General features: G+C 32.4%; 1 protein-coding gene and 1 long non-coding RNA gene across 5 annotated transcripts in view; one reads left to right on the top strand and one right to left on the bottom strand.

Annotated features, from left to right (window-relative positions):
* The window catches only part of LOC141337759 (NACHT, LRR and PYD domains-containing protein 3-like), an 887,345-nt gene that overhangs the window by 398,267 nt on the left and 465,084 nt on the right, over positions 1-23,994 (bottom strand). For 3 of the 4 annotated variants that reach the window (XM_073843388.1, XM_073843392.1, XM_073843389.1), the window contains one exon: positions 21,233-21,406. In XM_073843388.1, coding sequence (XP_073699489.1) covers positions 21,233-21,406 — 174 coding nt within the window. Of the gene's footprint in view, positions 1-8,112; positions 8,891-8,973; positions 9,021-18,577; positions 18,728-21,232; positions 21,407-23,994 lie in introns of those variants that run through there. The other variant, XM_073843390.1, reaches the window with a different exon arrangement.
* LOC141338315 (uncharacterized) lies at positions 117-2,051 on the top strand. Its single transcript, XR_012355824.1, has 3 exons — positions 117-1,478; positions 1,615-1,698; positions 1,809-2,051. It is a non-coding gene; the product is annotated as an uncharacterized lncRNA (long non-coding RNA).

The raw sequence follows: 23,994 nt of genomic DNA, 5'->3' as shown, positions 1-23,994 counted from the left end.
TATATATATATATATATATATATATATATATATATATATAATGGATTGGTTTTACTGAAAAATAAATACATTTGTGAATTTATATATATATAAACAGATAGATAACTACTTCCACAGTGACATTGAACTGAAGCATGGATTTATTGTGACCACCACTTCAAATACAAGTGGAACAGAGTAAAACTGAAATACAGAGGAAAATAGGGTTAAAAAATGTGGGTTAAAGAAATGTTACAGTTCAATTAAGAGAAAACTGTATATACCATATGCAATAATAATGTAGATGTATGTAGCACTGTTCTGAAAATAATCTCTCTAAACATAAATTTGTCATGAGTAACATCACCAATACCCAACATAAGAAGGACAGAAAGTACTTGTTAACATTTTAGTGCTTACAGACAAAGCTTCTATAAACTGATTGCAGGAATAATGAATAGATGGAAGGTAGCTGCCTTAATTGTGTGGCTATCAGCATCAACTAAGTACAGCAAGATGGCTGCTATTAAGGTCAGAAGTCATTCGCTGCGTTCAAAACCACATACTTCCATACTATATAGTAGACAAAAAGCAGTAGGCGAGTAAATAAGTATATTTGAATCTTCCGTATTCATAAAAGAGTAGGCGAGTGCACTAATTCTCGCGAGATTCGGACGAACGTCTACTTAAAGTGCGTTCGAATATGCCTACTTACCTACTAGATAGTATGAAAAAAAGAGTACGTGAAGAAAGAAGTACGTTTAAAACCTCAGTATTCATAAAAGAGTAGGCGAGAAATCCCCGGATGTCCTACTGCTTCAGCCCAGATTCTGAAGTGTTCATCTGATGCACACTTTTCAATCCCAGGAGGCCACAGGAGGCCAAAACGTCATCATCGAACGTGATTGAGAACCGTAACGAAGGTGTTTACAAATGTGAGTATTACAAACCAAAACACGGTTCCCTGTCTTAAAATCGTATTTGTTGAGCTACTGTATCATAAACTGCTGATTTGCATAAGATGTCAAGACATTAGACAGTAACGTTAAAGTATATTTGTGATTTCACTGTAAAACACATTTTATTGCATATAGCGACCATATACAACTGACAGGAACATGTTCTAAGATAATTAAATGAGCACATCACAACACCAAACAGACATCTAAACGAGTGATGGACGTTATGTGAGTTTATGTAGAATTCTCTGTTGTCAACACTGCTTTATTAATGTTATGTCAATAAACACATGTACATATAGTAAATAAACATGAGTTATCTATTTCATTTGTCTATTTGTACTGTAGATAAATTCAGGAGCTTTTGTATTGGATAAAAAGCCAATGAACACAACAGCTACCTCATAAATGTAGTATTGAGCACCTGAACCAGAGATAACCGAATCTTGTGTGGATGTTACAGGGACAGATGAGACGAGTACTGTATGCTTGTCTGGTGAAGAATGACTGATAAAGCAGTGCTGCCATCAAAGGCTTTGAGTGAGTACACTACAGACATCAATAAAACATATTTTAAACCGTTGCAGTTTATTAATAATATTTAATAAAATAAATAACTTTAAGCAGAGCTATTATAGCACTTTTCTGATTCTTGATTTCTGTGCCTTTATTGCAGATATTTTGTGGAGGAGCAGGACCTGAAAGGAAAGGTGACAGGAGCATTTGTGGGAAAAAAGTCAAATCTGAAACTTAATATAAAGTAAGATAATTTTGTTACTTCTAATACAGAGATCTAATGACATTGCGCTGTTAAAAGGACAGCTTTTGTATTGTATTTGTGCATCTTTGTATGATCTGAAATGTCTGCAGAATGGTGTGTGCAGTGAGAAAGGAGAAATCCACAGCAGCCTCCTGGAAATGGTCGAGTGCCAACAATGAGACCCTCCATCGCTCCACCTGCCCTTTGTCTCATCTGGACCGTCTTCAGATGTTGCTGTGGCTTCTTCATCATCAGAGACCAAAGAGTCAGTAAGAGCATCTAGAGAAAGACTACAATACCAATATGTCTGAATAAAGCTTTGTTCCATGTGTCTTTATTTATGTTCATGGTTACTTTAATTTATTATTTTACTCATTTATCCATGGTGTTGTCTGTAAATAAAATATAAGTTTCAAAAAAAAATATGCATTAATTAATTACTTGATTGTAAAAAAAAAAAAAAACATGCTTGTTTTACTAAAAATATAATTAACTATAGGTCAGAATTTATCATTATTATTGATAGTGCATTCTCAGGTAATCTTAATTTTTGAGTGTAAAATCAACTGTCTTCTCCAAATACAAGATCTTCGAGCAGCTGATAACCGTCTCCTTTGTGCAGATATTGCAAACATGGAGGAAGATGTACTAGGTAGGGTCGTTGTGTTACTGATGCTATGAGGTGTTTGAGCACCTGTTGTGCTTATTTTCTTTTTATTATTAATACTACCTAACTTACAATTACAAGGACGGGTTATGAGATAAGATATAAATAATGAAAAATAATAAATATTAAATATCAAATTAAAAATAATAAAGTAACAAATAATTCCTTTTCAGTTTTTCTGTAGATAATGTTTTCTTACAGCGCAGTTCACACTGTTTGGGTCTACTTCAATTGTCACAGGACAGAAATTGCAAGTAAACTTTCTGTCATAATATAAAACAATGCAGGAACAACCATAAATTTTGTCTGGGCAAAAACATGAAGTACATGCTAATACATTTTAAGATTTGAAGGGGACTATTGGGGAAATTCCAGGATTCCAGGACAAGAAAAACATGGTAAATCTCATTAACATTTCTCATTTATGTCACACAAAAAAGAACAATTAATTCAAACTAAACTTAAGCCATTGTGCTATGTAAAATTTCTTATAAAGCTGATGTATTGATGTACACAATGACTGTAATTTAGATTTGAACCTAGATGATAGACAGATTTGTACAAAGTTTTTAACCCATTTGTGCCCAGTTTTTTTCTGAATGGTTTCATGCGCACAGTTGTGTTAATAGTGTCCTATGTGAACATGTTCTGCATTTATGTTCCCCCAATTTTTTTTTCTTTCTTGAAAATTGTATTTGAATGTGCAGCAACTATAGTTGCCGGTGGGCAAATATGCTGTATGCACCGCTTCAATGTCAAATTTGATAAGGATGAGAACATTTCGCATCTAACTCAAAATAGCTGCTTTCAACACCCTGCTGAAAGAAGAAAGAAAAAAACTGCTAAATACATAAATAAACTCTTTACAGTTTACAAATGACAACAGAATATATGATACGGACAATATCCAGGATCACGCTGGAGCCTCTTGCGCACACAACATCATTTATAGCACCGCTAGATGTTTATAGGCCTGTGTAGTTTTGCCACTGTAATAAGTTTTGTTTTATAATTGTGTACATAATTTTGTACTATGATTTTATAGCTACTTACTGTGTATTGTCAGATTTGAATCTTATTCTTTTCTGAATATTGATCAAATGTAAAGGATTTGCTGACAACTTATAGGTGACTAATAACTTTTTATTTCGCTCAGCTTAATTTTGACTCATATGTGCAGTGCACTTTGACAAGTTACTTTGATTTACCTAGGAGGAAAAAAAGTTATATTTTAAGTATCAAGTGTGACTCAAAAATTAAGGAGCTCAAGAGCTTAATTTTGATGGGGAAAAAATATCTCATAAAAATTTATGAATATTGCATAGTATCATCAAATCTCCTCAAAAAATCTGAAGAATAAACAAAAAATATTATTGAATGAAAATGTATTACTTAGATTTTTTTTTAGAAAAAAGGTTATATTTTAGGTATCAAGTGTGACCCAAAAATGAAGGAACTCAACAGTTTATTTTTTAATGTGAAAAAAATAAGTAAAAAAATGGTATAAATATTGCATAGTATCATAAAATATCATCAAAATTTGAAATAATAATAAAAAATATATATTATTGAACGAAAATATATTATATCGATTTTCTCGGGCAAAAACAAACATTTATTTTAAGTACCAAGTGTGACCCAAAAATTAAGAAAATTTTGGAAAAAATAAATAAATATTGCATAAAATCTCTTTAAAATTCTAAAAAATAATCAAAAATATTATTGAACAAAAATATATTATATTGATTTTATATATATAAAAAAATATTTATTTCAAGTAACAAGTGTGACTCAAAAATGAAGATTCTCATTTTAATTAATTTGAATTGGGGACAAAAATGGATAATTTTTTAAATAAATATTGCATAGTATAATAAAATTTTAAATAATGATCAAAAAAATATTATTAAACTAAAATACACTACCGTTCAAAAGTTTGGGGTCAGTACATTTTTATTGTTTCTTTCTTTCTTTCTTTCTTTCTTTCTTTCTTTTTTTAAAGAAATGAATACTTTTATTCACCAAGGATGTATTAAGTTAATAATTAAAAGTTAATAGTAAATTATTTACATTGTTATAAAATAGTTATATTTTGAATAAACACTGTACTTTTTAAACGTGTTATTCATAAAAGAATCCTGAAAAAAATAAATAAATAACAGGTTCCAAAAAATATTTGGCAGCACAACTGTTGATATTATCCAACATTGATGTAATGGAAATTTTTGAATCTTGAATATCTATTAACGTATATTACATGTAACACGTTACATTTAAGTCACATCTCTCTAACAAGCAAGCAGGACACACAAGAAGTTGGAAAATGTGTAAGAGTGAAGCATTTCTTAAAGTGACTTTCAGGGGATGGTATACCAGGAAAGAGCAAGCTTTGAGAATAGCCAGACATTGATGGTTTAGCAGTGATGTTATGGGGGATGACTAAGCAATTTTTGTTATCTTGAAATGCATACCTTTGACTATAAAAACCGAGCTGAGAGACTGCCTCTCTCATCTCTTTGCTCACAGACTCAAGCTGTGTGTAAACCAGATCATTCTCTGCAGAGAAATAAAGGCTAGACAAAGACAAAAACCGGTTTGGTCTTTCATTCCAGTCTTCACGAGTTAATTTCTCTTGTTTGGCTCACAAAAATCCACGACATTGATCAATCTAATAATAAATCAGCATATTAGAATGATTTCTGAAGGGTCATGTGACACTTAAGACTGGAGTAACAGCTGATAAAATTCAGGAATAAATTCTATTTTAAAGTATGTCAAATAATTACTATTTTTTTCTGTATTTTTAATCAAATAAATGCAGCATAAGAGACTTGATGAGCATAAGAGACTTCTTTAAAGACTATTACAAGTCTTACTGACCCCAAACTTTTGAATGGTATGTATATTATATTATATTTATTTTCGCAAGCAAAAAAACAAAACAAAAAAACATTTATTTCAAGTACCAAGTGTGACCCAAAAATGAAGATTCTCAGAGATAAATTAATTTGAATTGGGAAAAAAATAGGATATAAAAATGCTATAAATATTGAATAATATCATAAAATGTAATCTAAATTTTTATTAAAAATTTAAAAGTATTATTGAATGTCAATGAAAAAATATTATATTGATTTTATTGAAAAAAACAAACAAACAAAAAAAAAATTATTTCAAGTACCAAGTGTGACCAAAAAATGAAAAAAGTAGGACAAAAAAATCTTTAAATGTTACTGAATGAAAATGTTGTATTGAATTTCTTGGGCAAAAAAAAAAAAAAAAAAACAGATTTGTTCCAAGTACCAAGTGTGACCCAAAAATGAAGATTCTCAGTTTAATTAATTTTAATTGAGAAAAAAAATGACATTTTTTTTATAAATAGTGCATTATATCATAAAATCTCCTCACAATTTTGAAATAATAATCAAAAAACATTATTAAACTAAAACATATTATATTTATTTTTGCAAGCAAAACAACAACAACAACAAAAAACCAAGATACATTTATTTCAAGTACCAAGTGTGACCCCAAAATGAAGATTTTTAGAGTTTAATGCATTTGAAATGGGAAAAAGTAGGACATAAAAGTTTGTATAAATATTGCATAGTATCATAAAATCTCCTCAGAATTCAAAATAATATTCTATATATATATATATATATATATATATATATATATATATATATATATATATATATATATATATATATATATTACAAAATGAAAATATATTATATTGATTTTCTTGGGCAAAAAATAAATAAATAAATGAATAAATAAATAAATGTTTATTTCTAGTACCAAGTGTGACCCAAAAAGTAAGATTCTCAGTTTAAATAATTTGAATTGGGAAAAAAATAGGATATAAAATGTCATAAATACTCCAGTGTGACCCAAAAATGAAGAAAATTTTCATAAACACTTGTTTAATATGATACAGCAGAGTAAATATTAGGTTATTTCTCCAGAAACACCAGTATTTGTGTGTGATTTGTGTTTGACTGACAGAAACACAGAAAGTGTCTTCATCCTGATGATCTGAAACAGGAAACTGTCTTGTGTGTCTGATATTCAACTTCCTGAAGACTGTGATTCTCTCTGGAGTTCAGATTAAAACACTTTCACATCTTTACACTCTCACTGTGTTACTAATGTCTGTGTGTTTAATGCGACACAGAGACACTGAAGAGTTTGGATAAAGCGTTAGCAGGCTATAATTTTAATGGAAAATAGCTCTTTAATTTTTTTATAAAAATGTAACACTATCATGAAATATCCTCAAAATGCTAAATAATAATCAAAATATATTATTAAACACAAATATATTACATTAATTTTCCTAAAAAAAAAAAAAAAAAAAAAAAAAAAAAATTGATTTCAAGCTCCAAGTGTGACCCGAAAATAGTTTCATTCATTTTAATGGAAAAATAGCTCCTTAAGTTTTTAATAAAAGTTTAATACTATCATAAAATAAAATATCCCAAAATGCTAAATAATAATCAAAATATATTATTAAACACAAATATATTATATACATTTTTTTATAAAAAAGTTAGATTTCAAGCCCCAAGTGTGACCCGAAAATTAAGAGGCTCAGTGTAATTAATTTTGATTGAAAAATAGCTTTTTAATTTTACATAAAAATTTAATACTATCATAAAATATCCCCAAAATGCTAAATAATAATCAAAATATATTATTAAACACATATATATTACATACATTTACCTAAAATAAAAAAGTTAGACTTTGAGCACCAAGTGTGACCTGAAAATAAAGAGGCTCAGTGTAATTAATTTTGATTGAAAAATAGCTCTTTAATTGTGTATAAAAATTTTATATTATCATAAAATTTCCCCAAAATGCTAAATAATAATCAAAATATTTTATTAAACACAAATATATTACATACATTTTTTTTAATAAAAAAAAGTTAGATTCCAAGCCCCAAGTGTGACCCGAAAATTGAGAGGCTCAGTTTAATTAATTTTAATGGAAAAATAGCTCATTAATTTGTTCATAAAACTGAAATACTATCATAAAATATCCTTAAAATGCTAAATAATAATCAAAATATATTATTAAACCATAATATATAAAATTAATTTTCAAAAAAAAAAAAAAAATAGATTTCAAGCAGCAAATGTGACCCGAAAATAAAGGCTCAGTTTAATTAATTTTAATGGGAAAATAGCTCATTAAACTTGAATAAAATTTTAATATTATCATAAAATATCCTCAAAATGTTAAATAATAATCAAAATAAATTATTAATCAAAAATATATTACATTGATTTTCCTAAAAAAAAAAAAGAAGTTAGATTTCAAGCAGCAAGTGTGACCTGAAAAATAAAGAGGCTCAAATTAATAAATTTTAATGGAAAAATAGCTCTTAATTTTTTCATAAAAATTTTATACTGTCATAAAATATACATAAAATGCTAAATAATAATCAAAATATATTACATTGATTTCCCCCCCCCCCCACCCCCTCCAAAAAAAAGTTATATTTCAAGCAGCAAGTGTGACCCTAAAAATAAAGAGGTTCAGTTTAATTAATTTTAATGGAAAAATAGCTCATAATTATTTTAACAGGAATTGAATACTATAATATAATCTCCTCAAAATGCTTAATAATACTCAAAATATATTATTAAAATATATAACATTGATTTTCTTGAAGGAAAATGTTAAATGTTTGGTCTTCTGTCAGTTTTGATTGAGAAAGTATCTGTGACTCAAAAATGAAGAGATTCAAAGCAAAAGTTTTTAATGATTAATGTTCAGTTTCACAGACACTTGTTTCTAGCAGTGCTTTTGAATGTTGCTTTCAAACATCTCATAATAATAATAATAATAATAATAATAATAATAATATCTCAACATTTCCACAAACACTAGTATTAGTGTGTATTAGTGTGTGATTTGTGTAATGTGTGTGTGTTACAGAGATGTGTGTTATTCAGTTGTGTTTAATGTCACACAGAGACACTGAAGAGTTTGAGAAAGGAAGTAAACTATAACCAAGTCTAAATCCAGCGTGTAGTGTGTGAGTGAATGTGTGTGTGAATGTGTGTAAGTGTGTGAGTTTGTGTTTGTCAGAGACGCTGTAGAAGGACAGAGTGCCGTTCGACTCGTCCAGATACACTCCTACTCTCTTACAGGAGCCTGAACCAGCAGATATCTCAGTGCGCTTATTATTGTGACAGACAGAGAATCTGTGATTATAGCAGATCAGACTCCAGGAGTTCACATTATGTCCAAACAAACTGTCATTACCCCCTCCTTTCCTCTTGATTTCTTTATATGACACTGATATATGAACATCTCCACTCCATTCAGTCTCCCAGTAACAGCGTCCAGTCAGACTCTCAACACACAGAACCTGATCCCAATAATCAAATCTGTCTGGATGATCAGGATATGACTGTGGCTCATTCACTCGTGTCACCTTTCTGTTGTCGTCAGACAGAGTGAGGTGTTTGTTTGCTGTGTTTGTATCCAGTGTGAAATCACAGGCATCTGAACACAAGACACACATTACAAGAGACACATTTACAACTAAACAACAAACAAGAAAACTGTGAGTCTGTTTGTGGACTTACATTTGTGGAGCCCTGATGTGAGCATGAACTCTCCTCCATGATCCACACTAGAAAACACACACAGAGACATTCATCTCATAATCATAATAATACAAAAAATAATAATATTAATAATATAATCCACACAGATGAGCTCTGTCTGCTTTAACACTCTGTACTTGAAATAAATGTTTTTGGGTTTACAAGTATACATTATATATATGATTAGCAATTCATCTAATAATAATAATAATAATAAATAAAATAATAATATAATCATGAGCTCTTGTCCTGCTTTAACTTTTACACATTCTAGTTTTGTTCTTCTAAATGCTAGTAACATGCTACTAACTTGCTAATCATGCTAGTAACATGCTACTATCTTGCTAATCATGCTAGTAACATGCTACTAACTTGCTAATCACGCTAGTAACATGTTACTATCTTGCTAATCATGCTAGCAACATGCTACTAACTTGTTAATCACGCTATTAACATGCTACAAACTTGCTAATCACGCTAGTAACATGCTACTTACTTGCTAATCATGTTAGTTACATGCTACTAACTTGCTAATCATGCTAGTAACATGCTACTAACTTGCAAATCATGCTAGTAACATGATACTTAAAAGCAAAGCAACAACCTAGCAACCATCCCCGGTACCTTAGCAACCACATAGCATGGGTACCCTAGCAATTGCTCAGCAACATGCTAATAACTTGCAAATCATGGTACTAACTTTCTAATCATGCTTATAACATGCTAGTAACTTGTTAATAACGCTAGTAACATGCTAATAACTTGTTAATCATGCTAGTAACATGCTAATAACTTGTTTATCATGCTACTAACTTGCTAATCATGCTTACAACATGCTAGTAATTTGTTAATCATGCTTACAACATGCTAGTAACTTGCTAATCATGCTAGTAACTAGCTACTAACTTGCTAATCATGCTTTAAACATGCTAGTAACTTGTTAATCATGTTAACACCATGCAACTAACTTGCTTATCATTTTAACAACATGAATCTAATTTGCTTATCATGCTAGTAACATTCTACTAACAACATGTTAGTAACATGTTAATTATGCTAGAAACATGCTTATAACTTGCTAGTCATGCTAGCAAGATGCTACTAACTTGCTAATCATGCTACCAACACACTAGTACCTTGCTAATTATGCTAGTAACATGTTATTAACTTGCTAATCATGCTGACAACATGCTAGTAACATTCTACTAACATGCTACTAACATGTTAATCAAGCTAGAAACGTGCTATCAACATGCTATTAACTTCTTAATAATGCTAACAACAGGCTGGTATCGCCCTAGAAACTACCCTGAATACCATTCCAACTGTACTGCAAAACTTTACCAACCACCCAGGTACTCTAACAACCACATAGCAACACCTTGGCAACCACCCCAGGTACCCAAGCAACCTTATAGTAACACCCTAGTAACCACCTTGAGTACCTTAGCAACTGCATAGCAACACATCCCAAGTGCCTTAGCAACCACATAGCATCCAACGACCCTGAGTATCCTAGTAACCCAATAACAACAGCCTAGCAACCACTCTGGGTACCCTAACAACCGCTCAGCAACATCCTGGCAACCACACTCTTTACCCTGGCAACCTTAAAGCAATACCTTAGCAACCACTATCTGCAACCACATATATCTATCTGTTTTTCTAATATAATGTATTGCCTTCAAAACATTCAGACTTTAATCTTTTAATTGATTTTAAAATGAAAACTATTTCAAACTGAAAACCATCAAACTTTTGAAAACTTTTTTTGGCAAGGCTTTTTCAAGCCAACTTAAAGTTTGTCTACAAACTTTACTATGTAGTTACAATAAAAATGTATCTTGTGGTTATTTTGGGAAAAACAGTTGTGTTTTCCCCCACTCTACCCAAGCAGGCAGTTGACCTCTGTATTATGAAGGGCCTCCATAACTGTACCACAATATAATAATATCGATAATGGCACAGGTTTCATGTTAACATTGGGCACTCCCAACCAGGTAGAATATTCTGATTGTTTTGTTTTCTTGATTTTAAACCTGATGTGTCGACTTTATGAAATTAACAAGAATTTGCATATTCATATGTAGGATTATGCATTATTAAGTGTATTATGAATATTACTTATGAATTATTATATTTATATCATTATTAATCTTTTTGGGAATATGTATTCAATGCTCTAACAGTTTTGCCCTGACCGACCTTTTGAGATATGGCATGAGACTATATGCTGTTGCTATGTAGCTATGTTATTTTCATATAATATCTATCATGACCTCAGACACAGACAAATTCTTAGAACAAAAACAAGAAGTACTTGCCTTTTAAAGTTTGGGTTGGTGGACAAATATGTAAATTATTAACACTTTAGATCACGAGCTGAGACATGAGTATTGCGTTCTTAATCAAAATATAGAAATATTAACACATTAATAATCATCTTGAAATATTAGAAATTTGGTTATGTCTTATTGATTAAGCTTCTCAATATAGTGCTGAATGCTTTATTCATCCTTCGAAGTATGTTTCATCGGTATTTTTCTATTTTCATCTATGTATGAGTGTGATGTGCAAAGTGCAATTCTGCGAAATCTGCAGGACAGTTATTATTGCCATCTGTTGCTGTCCACAGTGGTTGTTGGCCCTGTCTCTAGGGATAAGTTTAACTGACGAGGGAACTGAAACTGTACATCTAGCCAAAACCATACATTGATGTGTTGATGTATTGATGTATTTTCAAACAGACTTAGACCTTCAGACTTCCTGAGTTGTCTGGTTTTAGGGTATAAAGAGTCTTGTAAATTTCATGTTGGGGAGATCGGAGACTTCAACCTTTGCTCCGCTCTCAATCTTCTTCTGGGTGCACCTGAAACGGTCTAATTTTCTGTTAGACTTATCTTTCTCAGATTTTATCTTATTATCGTACTATTTGTTATTTGGATAAAGTTAATTTTCGTAACAATCTTCACTTGTGTATATCTTCCTTACAGAAGCATACTACATTTAAACAGGTTTGAATTGGCTTATTCATTTAATACATAAATCCCAATTAACGGATTTATGGACTCTTAATTGTATTAATCTTTCATTTATGACTATTGTTTGGATTGTGGTCTACGTTGCCCTTCTGAAATATATGCATTTTATCTGAAGATTATTGAATAAATTGTATAATTATTTTAACTCCACCCGTCTGACTCAGAATCAATCATTTTCCGCATCAAAACCCATAAATAATAATGTACTCTTTCTAATAAATGTATATTGTAACGTACTTATTTTAATATATTTAAAAACTTCTTTACATTTCTGGTAGGTTATCATTGTACAAATTAACACACTCTCTTCATTTAGAAATATAAATTAGAAGCATTCTAAACTAATTCATTGTCTTCACTGTAGCTCTCTCTCTCTCTCTCTCTCTCTCTCTCTCTCACACACACACACACACACACACACACACACACACACACAATACATAGTAGTATAGATTTATCAAACATACAGATCTGGCCATTAAAAATGCGTCTATTTTCACGCGGCAGCCTGCAATTCGGCACGCGTGGGCACGCGTCCTGCCGCAGCGGCTTTTTTAGATTTTTTCACAACGTTGTTGCACTTCATATAATATCCACCAGGTGGCGCAAGGAACAACATTCTGTAGCCAAACACCATGGCCAGCTCTAGGGGGCGTTGGTCACAAATACCAGTACAATAGTTCAATGATTCCTCTTTCCTGAAATTATGGTTCAAACCAATAGCAAAAAGATAGCCTATTCATAAGCAGGTGCAGTTGTATTGTTATTTTGTTTTCTTTCTTTGTTTTCCTGACGAACATTTATTAGACTGCATCGGAAACAGAAATGTTAATTTCGGTTATTTTATTTCTCCAACCGACAACTGACGTAAACCGCTAAATTCGTTTTCAGGGATTAATTATACACAAGCAAGAAGCAGCATAAACATCAGAACCTCACGTGCAGAGCTTATGCACAGAGAAAAACCCAATAAACCTATATATAATAATAAATAAAATAGGCCCACATAAGAAATATATGTTTTTCTTTTCTGAATGAATAATAATTTAACAAATTAATAAGTAGCAAGCCTATATGCAGAATTTTAGGCAATTTCTGTGATGCGCCCGTAAACCAGCATCTTGTTTCCATTTTTTTTTTTTTTTACAAATAGCCTACACGTTTTTTTTTTTAATTTTATTTAATTTTTATTGTGATTGTACACAAATAACAGAAATATGTAAAATATAGTTTTAAGCAATGCCGTACTATTGAACGAGTATTGTAAGCTGTATCCACTTTATTAAGGGGAAAAAAATCAAGTGATCCTGACGGCGCCGCGGGCAGTTAAATTACTCGACAACTTTCACCTTCAGAATAAAATACATTAGGCTATATATTTCAGCGTTTTAAAGCAACATCAAATTAAGATATGCATGTTTAAGAGGTAGTTCGTCTTTTTCTTTTTCTAAGATACACAATTTTAGATACGCTGACAATTAATTTGAGTAGAGACAGATAGAAATGGGAAGGATAAATATAAACTACAGTATTTTTGCGATTTTGGTGCTTAGAAATTTATTCTAAGCGGGCCGCGGGCGAATAATATAGTTAATATAGCGCGGAGCGGGTGGATGCGGAATAAAACCTCGTGGAAGCGGGACTGGAAAAGCACTTTGTTATATCCTATAGACTATTTAGATACTTCATCATCAAGCAAAAATTTATTCATAAGCAGGAGCAGTTTTATTATTATTTTCTTTTATTTTTTTCCTGTTGAACTTTTATTAGACTGCATTGAAAATAGAAATGTTAATTTCTGTTTTTTTTTTTCCAAACGACAACCGACGCGTTTAGTTATTATTAACGACAAGATTGTGTTAAATTACATTTAAATTGAAACGTGGCTGTGACACATTAATAACAGTTAAATTCGTTTTGAGGGGTTAATTGTACACAAGCAAAAAGCAGCATAAACATCAGAACATCACGCGCAGATCTTATGCACAGAGAAAACCCCAAAAAGCTGTATGTAAAATAAATAAAAATGCCCATATGCGAAATATAAATTTCTTAATGAATAATAATTTAACAAAACGAAATAAAATAAAATTAATAAGTAGCAAGCCTATATGCAGAATTGTAGGCAATTTCTGTGACGCGCCCTTGAACCAGCATCTTGTTTACATTTTTTTTTTTTTACAAATAGCATACACATCTGTTTTTTCGTTGTGATTGTACACAAATAACAGAAATATGTAAAATAGCATAGTTTTGAGCAATCCCTTACTCTTGAACGAGTATTGTAAGCTGTATCCACTTAATTAAAAGGGGAAAAAACGTGATCCTGACGGCGCCGCAGGCAGTTAAATAACTGGTCCACTTTCACCTTCAGAATAAAATACATTATATATTTCAGCGTTTTAAAGCAACATCAAATTAAGATATGCATGTTTAAGAGGTAGTTCCTCTTTTTTCTTTTTCTAAGATACACAATTTTAGATACACTGACAATTAATTTGAGTAGAGAGGAATAGAAATGGAGAGGATAAATATAAACTACAGTTTTCATAGATTTAAAAATTAATTAATTTATTTATTAGTATTATTACTATTATTATTTTGATTTGTTTTTGCGATTTTGGTGCTTAGAAATTTATTCTAAGAGGGCAGCGGGCGAATAATATAGTTAATATACCGGGAGCGGGTGGATGCGGAATAAAACCTTGTGGAATCGGGACTGGAAAAGCACTTTATTGTTATATCCTGTAGACTATACTTCATCATCAAGCATGGGCGTCGGAAGCAAAATAAATGTGGGTGGGTCCTCCCCCAGAAAAATAAATACTTAAGTATATGCCATTTTCTGTAGTCTGATGCCTTTTATTTAATGTTTTTACACAATGCAAATACTCCATATTTACAAATATTACAAAAGACGGCTATACTGCAACATTTTCAGTGGCGTAAGTGATAATACGAGTAACATATCGTTTTTGACGCGGGAGACCCGAGTTCGCATCCGCCTTTTGGTGAAATCATTTTCGAAATCGTCTCCCTTTTCACTTATATCATATCGGAAAGGCATTTGTTTATTAGTTAATTAATGAAATAATTGAAAAGTTGAAATAAAGTATCAACTAGGGTTAGGTCACCTACCGTAAGTGTATCTGAGCACTATACTGTACTTTTAGGAGTGTTAATAATTAATTTTATTATTTTTATTATTGTTATTATTATTGTCTTTAGATTTGTTCTTACATTTTGATGCCGTACATTATTTTGACGCACTGCCCATGCAGTTTTTTTTTTCTTTTTTCTTAAAAACTAATTGAAGTGAAAGGGAAGAAACCCATGTAGATTTGGCCTAATGTCCATAAATACTAGCCTAGTATTATATCCTAATATAGAAAATAATTTAGACAAATAAACAGAAGGCTCACTTTTCAAAACAATAAAGCTAGCCTATATGACTGACAACGAATACAACAATTGTTAAGTATCAAAAGTGCTCCAGTGAGTTATGCATTTTTTTTCCACCTTTTTTTCTTTTTCTTTTTTTTTTTAAGTGGGAAAGTAGTTCTTCTATTTCGGAGAAGTTCATTAAGTCTGTCTCTTAACAGCTTCCAGTCACGAACTGCGGGTTGAATCTCCGACCAACGATCAGTAATTTTTTTTTTTTTTCCCCCATCTTTAAACAGCTCCGATTTACATCATTTTAGCCTGGAACTAGGCTTAAGTCTGTTCTGGGAAACCAAAGGGAAGTGTATTTTTTTTTTTTCAGTTTTCTGAAAAGTAGCCGTTAATGAGGCATCAGAGTTAAGCGGCATGCCGTATAAAGAGCGAAATGTTTATGAATGGCAGAGTGGGGGTGGGGTGGGGTGTTGAATGCTGTCTGTTGCCTTGTTGTAATCAACATTTGGAGACTTGGGGGTGCTGGGGGCGGATTCCGACTGCATTCAGTTGCATTTCGAATTCAGCATTCAAATGCATGCCAGGGAGAAGGGGAAAGCTTTCCTCACACGCTCCACTTTTTTCAAAACAGTAGTGTCCAACCTGACACGCGGGTCAGTGGATAAACAACCCGAACCCGACCGTTTTCAAATAACCCACCCGCAACTTGGACCGCAGAATAAAAAAATAAATATTGTGCCCGACCCGCCTCCTGACCCGTATGTTTAATACTAAAGTGATTAAGCTGTGGAGATGCAGTCTGAAATATCCCGACATCAGAAATCCATTGGTGTACAAGCTAAAAAATAAAATTAAAATAAAACAATGTGTCCTGTTGTAAAGTCGTTGCCGTATTGTTGTGTATGAAGTTCAGATGTTATTATTTTAAGAAATATATATGTTTTAGGATTCTCCTTATTTTTGTTTTAGACATCCATCAATTACGGTGAATAAAAAAAAATTCCGCGCTGGTGGAAACAAGACTTTCGCTTCTACTTTTGAGACCGGTGTTCTGACGTTTTTCTAAAAAAAAAAAATAAAAAATAAGAATTCAAAATTTATTGTCATAAAAACAGAAGGTGAATATAATTCAAAAATGTTAAGTATTTGCTGATTAAAGAAAACATGAAGGATGCCGCTTAATATTTGGCTTTTACGTGAACTTTAAAGCATATCCCTCATTCCATTTGTTTTCTTTGTTTTGTAATCTTTATATTATTTTCGTGAAATGTATTTTTGCTCAACATGCATTTCTCGTGGCCACGAGTTTAATGAATAAACCAACCTGCGTGACATTAGTAACCCAGAATTATTTGAGATATTTCGTTTTGAGTTAAGAAATTGTTTGCCTATATTAATTGTTATAGAAATTAATACAATATTAAATAATTATACAGGCGATGCGGTATATGCTAATGCTGTCTGTGCGCAATGTAGACAGCTTTCACAAGTGTTTATGTATTACATGTTGGCCAGTTCAAATTAAATAGCCCTGCAAGAAACATTTCATTCATCTCACAATCTTGTCCATTGACTGACCTTCTTTTTTTCCCATTATATTTGTATTATTCGTTTGTATTCGTTATTTTTTCCTTCATTTTGATCTCGTTACATAACATTCTGAATGTAAATGATACTGTAAAGGTGCTATGACTGGGGTTTTTACTGGAATGCAGTTTAAAGGTTAAATTTAACATATATTGTATTTTATTTAGTCTAACTAATAGACAAATAACTGAAGAGTGAATCATTCACATAGTTTCATTTGGAAATAATTTATCGTCACACAGTAAAATAGGCCTACATTCCTTCTCTTAACTAAAGAATTGAACATAGAAAATATGAATTGAACATATTTTATTTTGTTTAGTCTAATTAACAGACTAGACTATATAAATATTAAACTGTTTTACTGAGAAATTAATCATTCACGTAGTTTCATTTGTAAATGAAAACATCATGTATCGTCACACACGGGGATAAATACAATCAAAAAGTCAAAACGTTATTGGCATAATTGTCAGGTGTTAAAAATAAATAGCCCTAACCAGGTATTGAAAAAATAATAACCTACAATAAGAATAAATAATAAGTGATTTAGAGCTATATACTTTTTTCTTTATTGTGAATCGCTTAACCTAAATAACTTTATGTATGCTATTTGGCATATATTTAGCAAATATTGTGAACTACAATTATGCCAATAAAGTTTTGACTTTATGATTGTATTAATGCCCGTGTGTGACCATACGATTTACAAATGGAACGTGAATGATTCACTCGACAATGAAACACTATATAGGTTATAATTAGACTAAAAATGAATATATGCCATATAGTATAATCAAAGCTTTCATGGCATGTCAGCATTTATCATTTAGATTCGGAATGTTAAGAGATCGAAATTAAGGGGGACATACTGAATATAAACGAATAATACATTTATTACAGAAAAAAAGGATCAATTAATGGATAAGACTTAAGGATGCATAAAATGTTTCTTGCAGGGCTATTTAATTTGAAGTACTTATATGTAATAAATTCTTGATAAACTTTTGAATGCTGTCTACATCGCGCACAGACATTCGCATACAGCATTGCCTATTGTTAATATATAACTTAATATTGCATTAATTTCTATAACAATTAATAAAAACATTTCTTAACTCAAAATAAAAAATATTAATAAACCTATCTCTGATAATCCTGGGTTATGGTTACGCAGGTTTGTTTATGCATTAAACATAAGGATGTCATTACCTCGACAAAATAATCTTGTGGCCACGACATAATATGACATTCCCAGGAATTAATATCTCGTGGCAATGACAAAAAGTAATATGACGTTCCTACGAATTCATTTGTGTGGCCACGACAAACATAAGTGAACCGAAGGTGTCCCCTCCAGGTTACCGTACCTTTTAGTTTGCAGCAATGTTTTCAGCCTGCTCCAGTCCAGTACGTTACATGACTGCCCCCTACTGATCATGTCTTTCCTATGTCATTGTATTTTCCGTGTTCCTTTGGAATACACCGGCGTCACGCGAGACCACTTTACTTCCCGCGCGCATTTTAAATGGCCAGATCTGTAGCCATACTGCTCAACTTACTTGAGTTTTTCCAGGTGGTTGAGCAGCTTCACTCCTGATTCTCCTGGGTGATTATAGCTCAGATCCAGCTCTCTCAGGTGTGGGGGGTTTGAACTCAGAGCTGATGCCAGAGAAGCACAACCTTCTACTGTCACCAAACAATGAGATAATCTAAAAAAGAAAGTGTTTATGTTAGTGTGCTTCATTTTTAGAGAAGTACAGTACCATATACAATATAATAATAACCAACAGGACTCCTCAGCTTGCAGTCTGTGGGCTAAAGCCATGAATCTTGATTTTAACAAACTTCAAACTGCAAAACTTAGTTTGATTTCCTGCTTCTATTTGGTGTCAGCCAGTGGTTCTCAACTCCAGTCCTGGGGACCCACTGCTCTGCACATTTTGTATGTCTCACTTTTTTAACACACATGATTCAGATCATCAGCTGAGTGTGTCAGATAAGAGATACATACAAAATATGCAGAGCAGTGGGCCCAGAGGACTGGAGTTGAGAACCAGGCATAGGCTACTATTTATATGCAGAAATTGACTTTGGCGTATGATACACAAAGAGTACGGTTAGAGGTGTCGGGTAGATGCGTATAATATGCATGTTAAACACATGGATACCATATGCATGCCAAAGTCAATGTCAGCATATGAATACCATGCCAAATAGGAAATCATGCTATTAATGCATATTTTCATGAGACTGGGCTCACTGTAAGCACCTGAAAGTCCAAGGATCCAGTCAGCGAAAGCATTCAAACAGTAAGTTCAAAACAGCACTGATGGAGAGAATAGTGACTTGCGTTCAGATGCCGGTAAATGATTCAGTGCAGCGTGTACTTGCCCTAAAAGCAGATGTTTTTTATAATGAATGCTGGCTGAAGGCCTACTAGATTACTCGGTGGTCAGAGGTTTAGTGATTCTGAATATATAGTAATAACAGTCAGGACTTATTTGTATTGAAAACATTTATTTAATTATTGATTGATTGTAAATTATCAAAATTAAACAGTCAAGTACAAACAGGACTTATGCTTATATTTATTGAAAAAGTTTATTTAATTATTGATTGATTGATGGTGGCACTACATTGTAAATTATGAAATTAGAAAGTACTTATTTATTTACTTAATAAATAAATTAACAATAAAGTACTTATCAATATTTACTTTTTTCCACTTCAAGCGCTGTACATTCAGACAAAAGAGTGTCTTTTTGTGAACGCGCTGTGTGGTGCTGCATTCATCAAAAGTCTAATGAAAGCAGTGATACATTGTGGTTTATATACATTTTAGGGGGCAGATCTTTATTTTTTTATTTAACCCTTAAAAGTACCATATTTTTATGTAAAACATGCTTATTGTCATGTTATATTATATTTTAAAAAAATCATTCCAATAAGTTCAGACAGCCAAAACCTAAAAATGTTGTGACTTCTGGTGACATATGATGGAAAAAAATATCAAAATATCAAAAATATCAATAGCCACTATATAGCTGTAGTACTCAATGGCTGCATATAGGCTGAAACCTATAAATGAACTTAACTCATAAAAGGTAAAAGTAATACATTGTTCAAAACTGTAAAGGTTCTACTTTTATTTGTGTACACTCACAATATCAACAAAATGTTGCGCTTTTATAAAATAAAGAAAAACAGGAAACTTAGCTGCAGTTTTGGTTTTGAAGAGCGGTTCTGATAAACTGAAACTCAGCGAATACTTGCCTCACGGACTTGATAAATATATCTATAGAAAGCTTTAAATTGCTACTTTAAAACAAAATATTTTAAATTGAAAAACAAAAACTCTTTCATTATAAAATCTCTAAAGCTGCATTTCTCACTAAAGGCGCATTCAATGAAGAGATGGTGAGTCAGGATCATCAACTTCATCTTTGCGATACTTTCTCAGAAAACACTAGTTTATTGCTAAATAATTCAAATATCACCTTACTATTTTCCCCCGATACATTCATAGTAATTTTGTTGGTCCTTCCTGCTGCAAGCTTTAGTCTATTGCTTGCGCTTAAATGCAGAACACTTCCAGCTGTGCTGCTGCTGCTGACGGGACACTAAACACCATCCGAGTCGTTCTCGACAGTCGCAGTAACATGGTCTCATGTTAATCATGGTCTAAATGTGTAATCTTTTAATCTTTTTAATTTTTACAGTTATATATGTTTTATATTATAATTTTTTTTATAATAAAAATAAATTTAATTGATCAATTAATTGTTTAAGAGGCTCAGAAGTGGTATGACTGTAATTAAATTCATAATATTACTATGGGATTAAAGCTTTAAATATTAAGTAAAAAAAATAGAAAAGAATCAGTTTGAATATAAAAATATTAAATGGCTGTAAGTACTGAAATGACACATTAAAATAATATGGACAGTAAGTGGGAGCAAAGTCACTGTCTTTCACTTTATTTATTCAATCGCTTTCATAGGCTATTGAATGGATAAAATATAAACATCACTTTCAATAAAAAAAAAATAAAAAAAATCTAACCAGCTGAAAATGGAATGCCATTACCTTGATTGACTTGACCCCTCTCCATGTCACATGCTGTCATGTAACTGGCTTATTAGACATTTGTATTAATAACCTGTGGAGTGTACATGTATATTTTACACAGAACAATTAAATACTTCAATAAATACCTCAGTATGTTGAGTTGACAATTCGGACTCTTCAGTCCAAGAGAGAGCAGGTTTACTCCTGAATCATGTAGGTCATTTTTACTCAGGTCCAGCTCTCTCAGGGGGTAGTCTGAGGATTGTAGAGTTGAAGCCAAAATGCCACAGCACTGATCAGTGAGATCACAGCTGACCAATCTAAAGAGGGTAAAATTATTTAGTACATACACATTACATACACACTGTTTAGATAGAAAATAATGTCTGAAAGCATTGTATGCATTGTCTCATGTTACTTATAAGAAGGTGTCTGCATAGAACATCAGTGTAAAAGGTTTACATCTCACTGGGATACTCATTTGTTTTAAAGTTATGATAACAAGCTCATATGTGGGATAAATAGGGATTAAAGGTTCGTTCACACAGGACACGAATGAAGCAGAAAGTGTGAGTGATTTAAATGTTAAGTCAATGCAAAGACGCGAATAGCCATCCTGCGTCGTAAACGCGTGAAACGTGCGAATGGAGCGGCACGCATTGAGCGTTTCAAGCATTTGCCGCGGCATTCGCGCGAGTTGAAAAATCTGAACTTTGATGAAAATTCACGCCAGGTTAACCAATCAGGACAAAATCACCTTTGCTGTCTGTGGTTACTCGGAGCTGTACCATACATCTTTGTACTTTAATAGAAACAGGAATAAAAAAAGGATCTTTCTTGGAAGAAAGTGAGTGAAGAGGTCGGACAATCTGGTAAGTTTTTAAAAAACGCTCTTTACTCAATTTGACCTACATATACGTATATATACATATTGAGACTACAAGCAAGCTAAAGCTGGCAAATTGAGCTCATTCACCTATTTTACAACTACTTCCCCACTGATGATGCGCCTTGCCTTGCCAGAAATGAAGGCGAGAGAGAAATGAAGGCCATTTCCTGTTTCCTGTCCTGTAGTAGTCCCTTTGTTGCAAAGTTGACAATACACTTTGTTATTAGCTTGTACCTATAATTTATTGATCATCAGTTAGGTATATCATTATATATATAAACATACATACATACATACATACATACACACACACACACACACACACACACACACACATATATATATATATATATATATATATATATATATATATATATATATATATATATATATATATATATATATATATATTAGGGGTGGGCATAGATTATTTTTTTTTAATCTTGGAATTAATCTAGATTAATCTATATTAAAATGGCTAATTTGAATTCTGCTGAAGGCATTTTCAGAATATGTGTGCTACCCAAATAATGACTAAAAGTAAGTCTTCGAGAACGGGCCAGGTGGCGCATTAGACCAGGCGCTCATCTCCTGTTTCCAAAATGCATCACAAACTGCTTGACAATTGCATTTACAACATAATTACCTATACAAACTTGTGTAACCAAGTACTTCTGCGCAAAAGGCTGCACGACGTGCACGTTGCCTGTAAATACACAGACGGGCACGGGCATGGATTTCTCCGTGCTTCAATTAAACTGCGTTGCTTTTAGAAGCGTCAATTCAGTTGTTGCATATAGTTTAATGTCTTTATTTCGCAATTATCAAAGTAAATTATATCTCAAACTTGAGATTTTACTGGGTCACAGCAGATTTTCATTGGGACACGTGCCCCAGTAAAAAGGGTCTAACAACGCACGCACCTGCCCTGAAGCGGCTTCATAACTTCATGTCTACACGTCTCATTTGATGTGGTAATATCACAGAAGTTGAAGACTCGTTCCCGCCTCCTACAGTGCAATTCGTATAGGTATACGCCATCCGCGCTAAAATATCAAAGTGAAAGTCATAATAGCTTACGCAGTTTAGAGCCAGCTCCCAACCCAACTTTGAGAATAGATTAACGGCGATATTTTTTTTATCGCCCGATAAGAGTCTCACGTTAACGCCGATAACGGCCCACCACTAATATATATATAACTAATACTAAGCAACCATGATCTGCACACTTCATGGATTCAATGAAGATTCAGCAAAGGATAAATGGATTTCCAGCATTAAAAATCACTGGTTATTCCTGTACAGCTATGATAAACTGTTTCTACAACTTGGCAGTGCTTTCAAAGTTATTAAGGGAAAGGATGAAGCTGATTGGTTGGTTCATGTCACATGACCCGCGGTTCATTATGAGCGCGCATAAGTGCGCATGTACATTTGAAATAACGAATTTATGCGCGCCGCGCAAAAGACACTATATGTGAACAGCCCCTTTAGCTGTTGCGATGCGGCGCGGAAACTGTCGTGTCCGGTGTAGACACGATGTAAGGGTAATTTTTTTAGTCGAAATCATATTTATAACGCTTATTTATATTTTAAATTTCTTATGGGACAAGTCGGAGCTCTGCGCACGCGCATCATTCAAACCATAACGGTCAACATCCACTGTAAGCTGAGGAAAAGGTAAGCAAAATTTGCTTGATAGCCTAGTTTTTACACATTTAATGTTGAATTTCAGTTTTTATAGCTGTAATGTGTTGTATTCTAGAACATTTAATACTTTTTTGATTCATATGTTTGTCACATAGCTTTTCTACTTTTCTGCTTCATATGTTTGCGCACCCTTCGATGAAACAGGCAAAAACTGAGGTAAATCAATGTTAAACTTCAGTTCATACAAATGTTAGTTGTTACAGTTTAAGTTAATTTAGTTGTTTAAAATAGCAACTTAAAGGAGAAGTTCACTTCCAGAACGAACATTTACAGATAATTTAACTCAGTAAGTAAAGTATTAACAACAGT

The sequence above is a fragment of the Garra rufa genome, chromosome 1, assembly GCF_049309525.1.
Source record: "Garra rufa chromosome 1, GarRuf1.0, whole genome shotgun sequence".
In the NCBI taxonomy this organism is placed as follows: Eukaryota; Metazoa; Chordata; class Actinopteri; order Cypriniformes; family Cyprinidae; genus Garra; species Garra rufa.
This window is presented reverse-complemented; position numbering and strand designations above follow the sequence as displayed.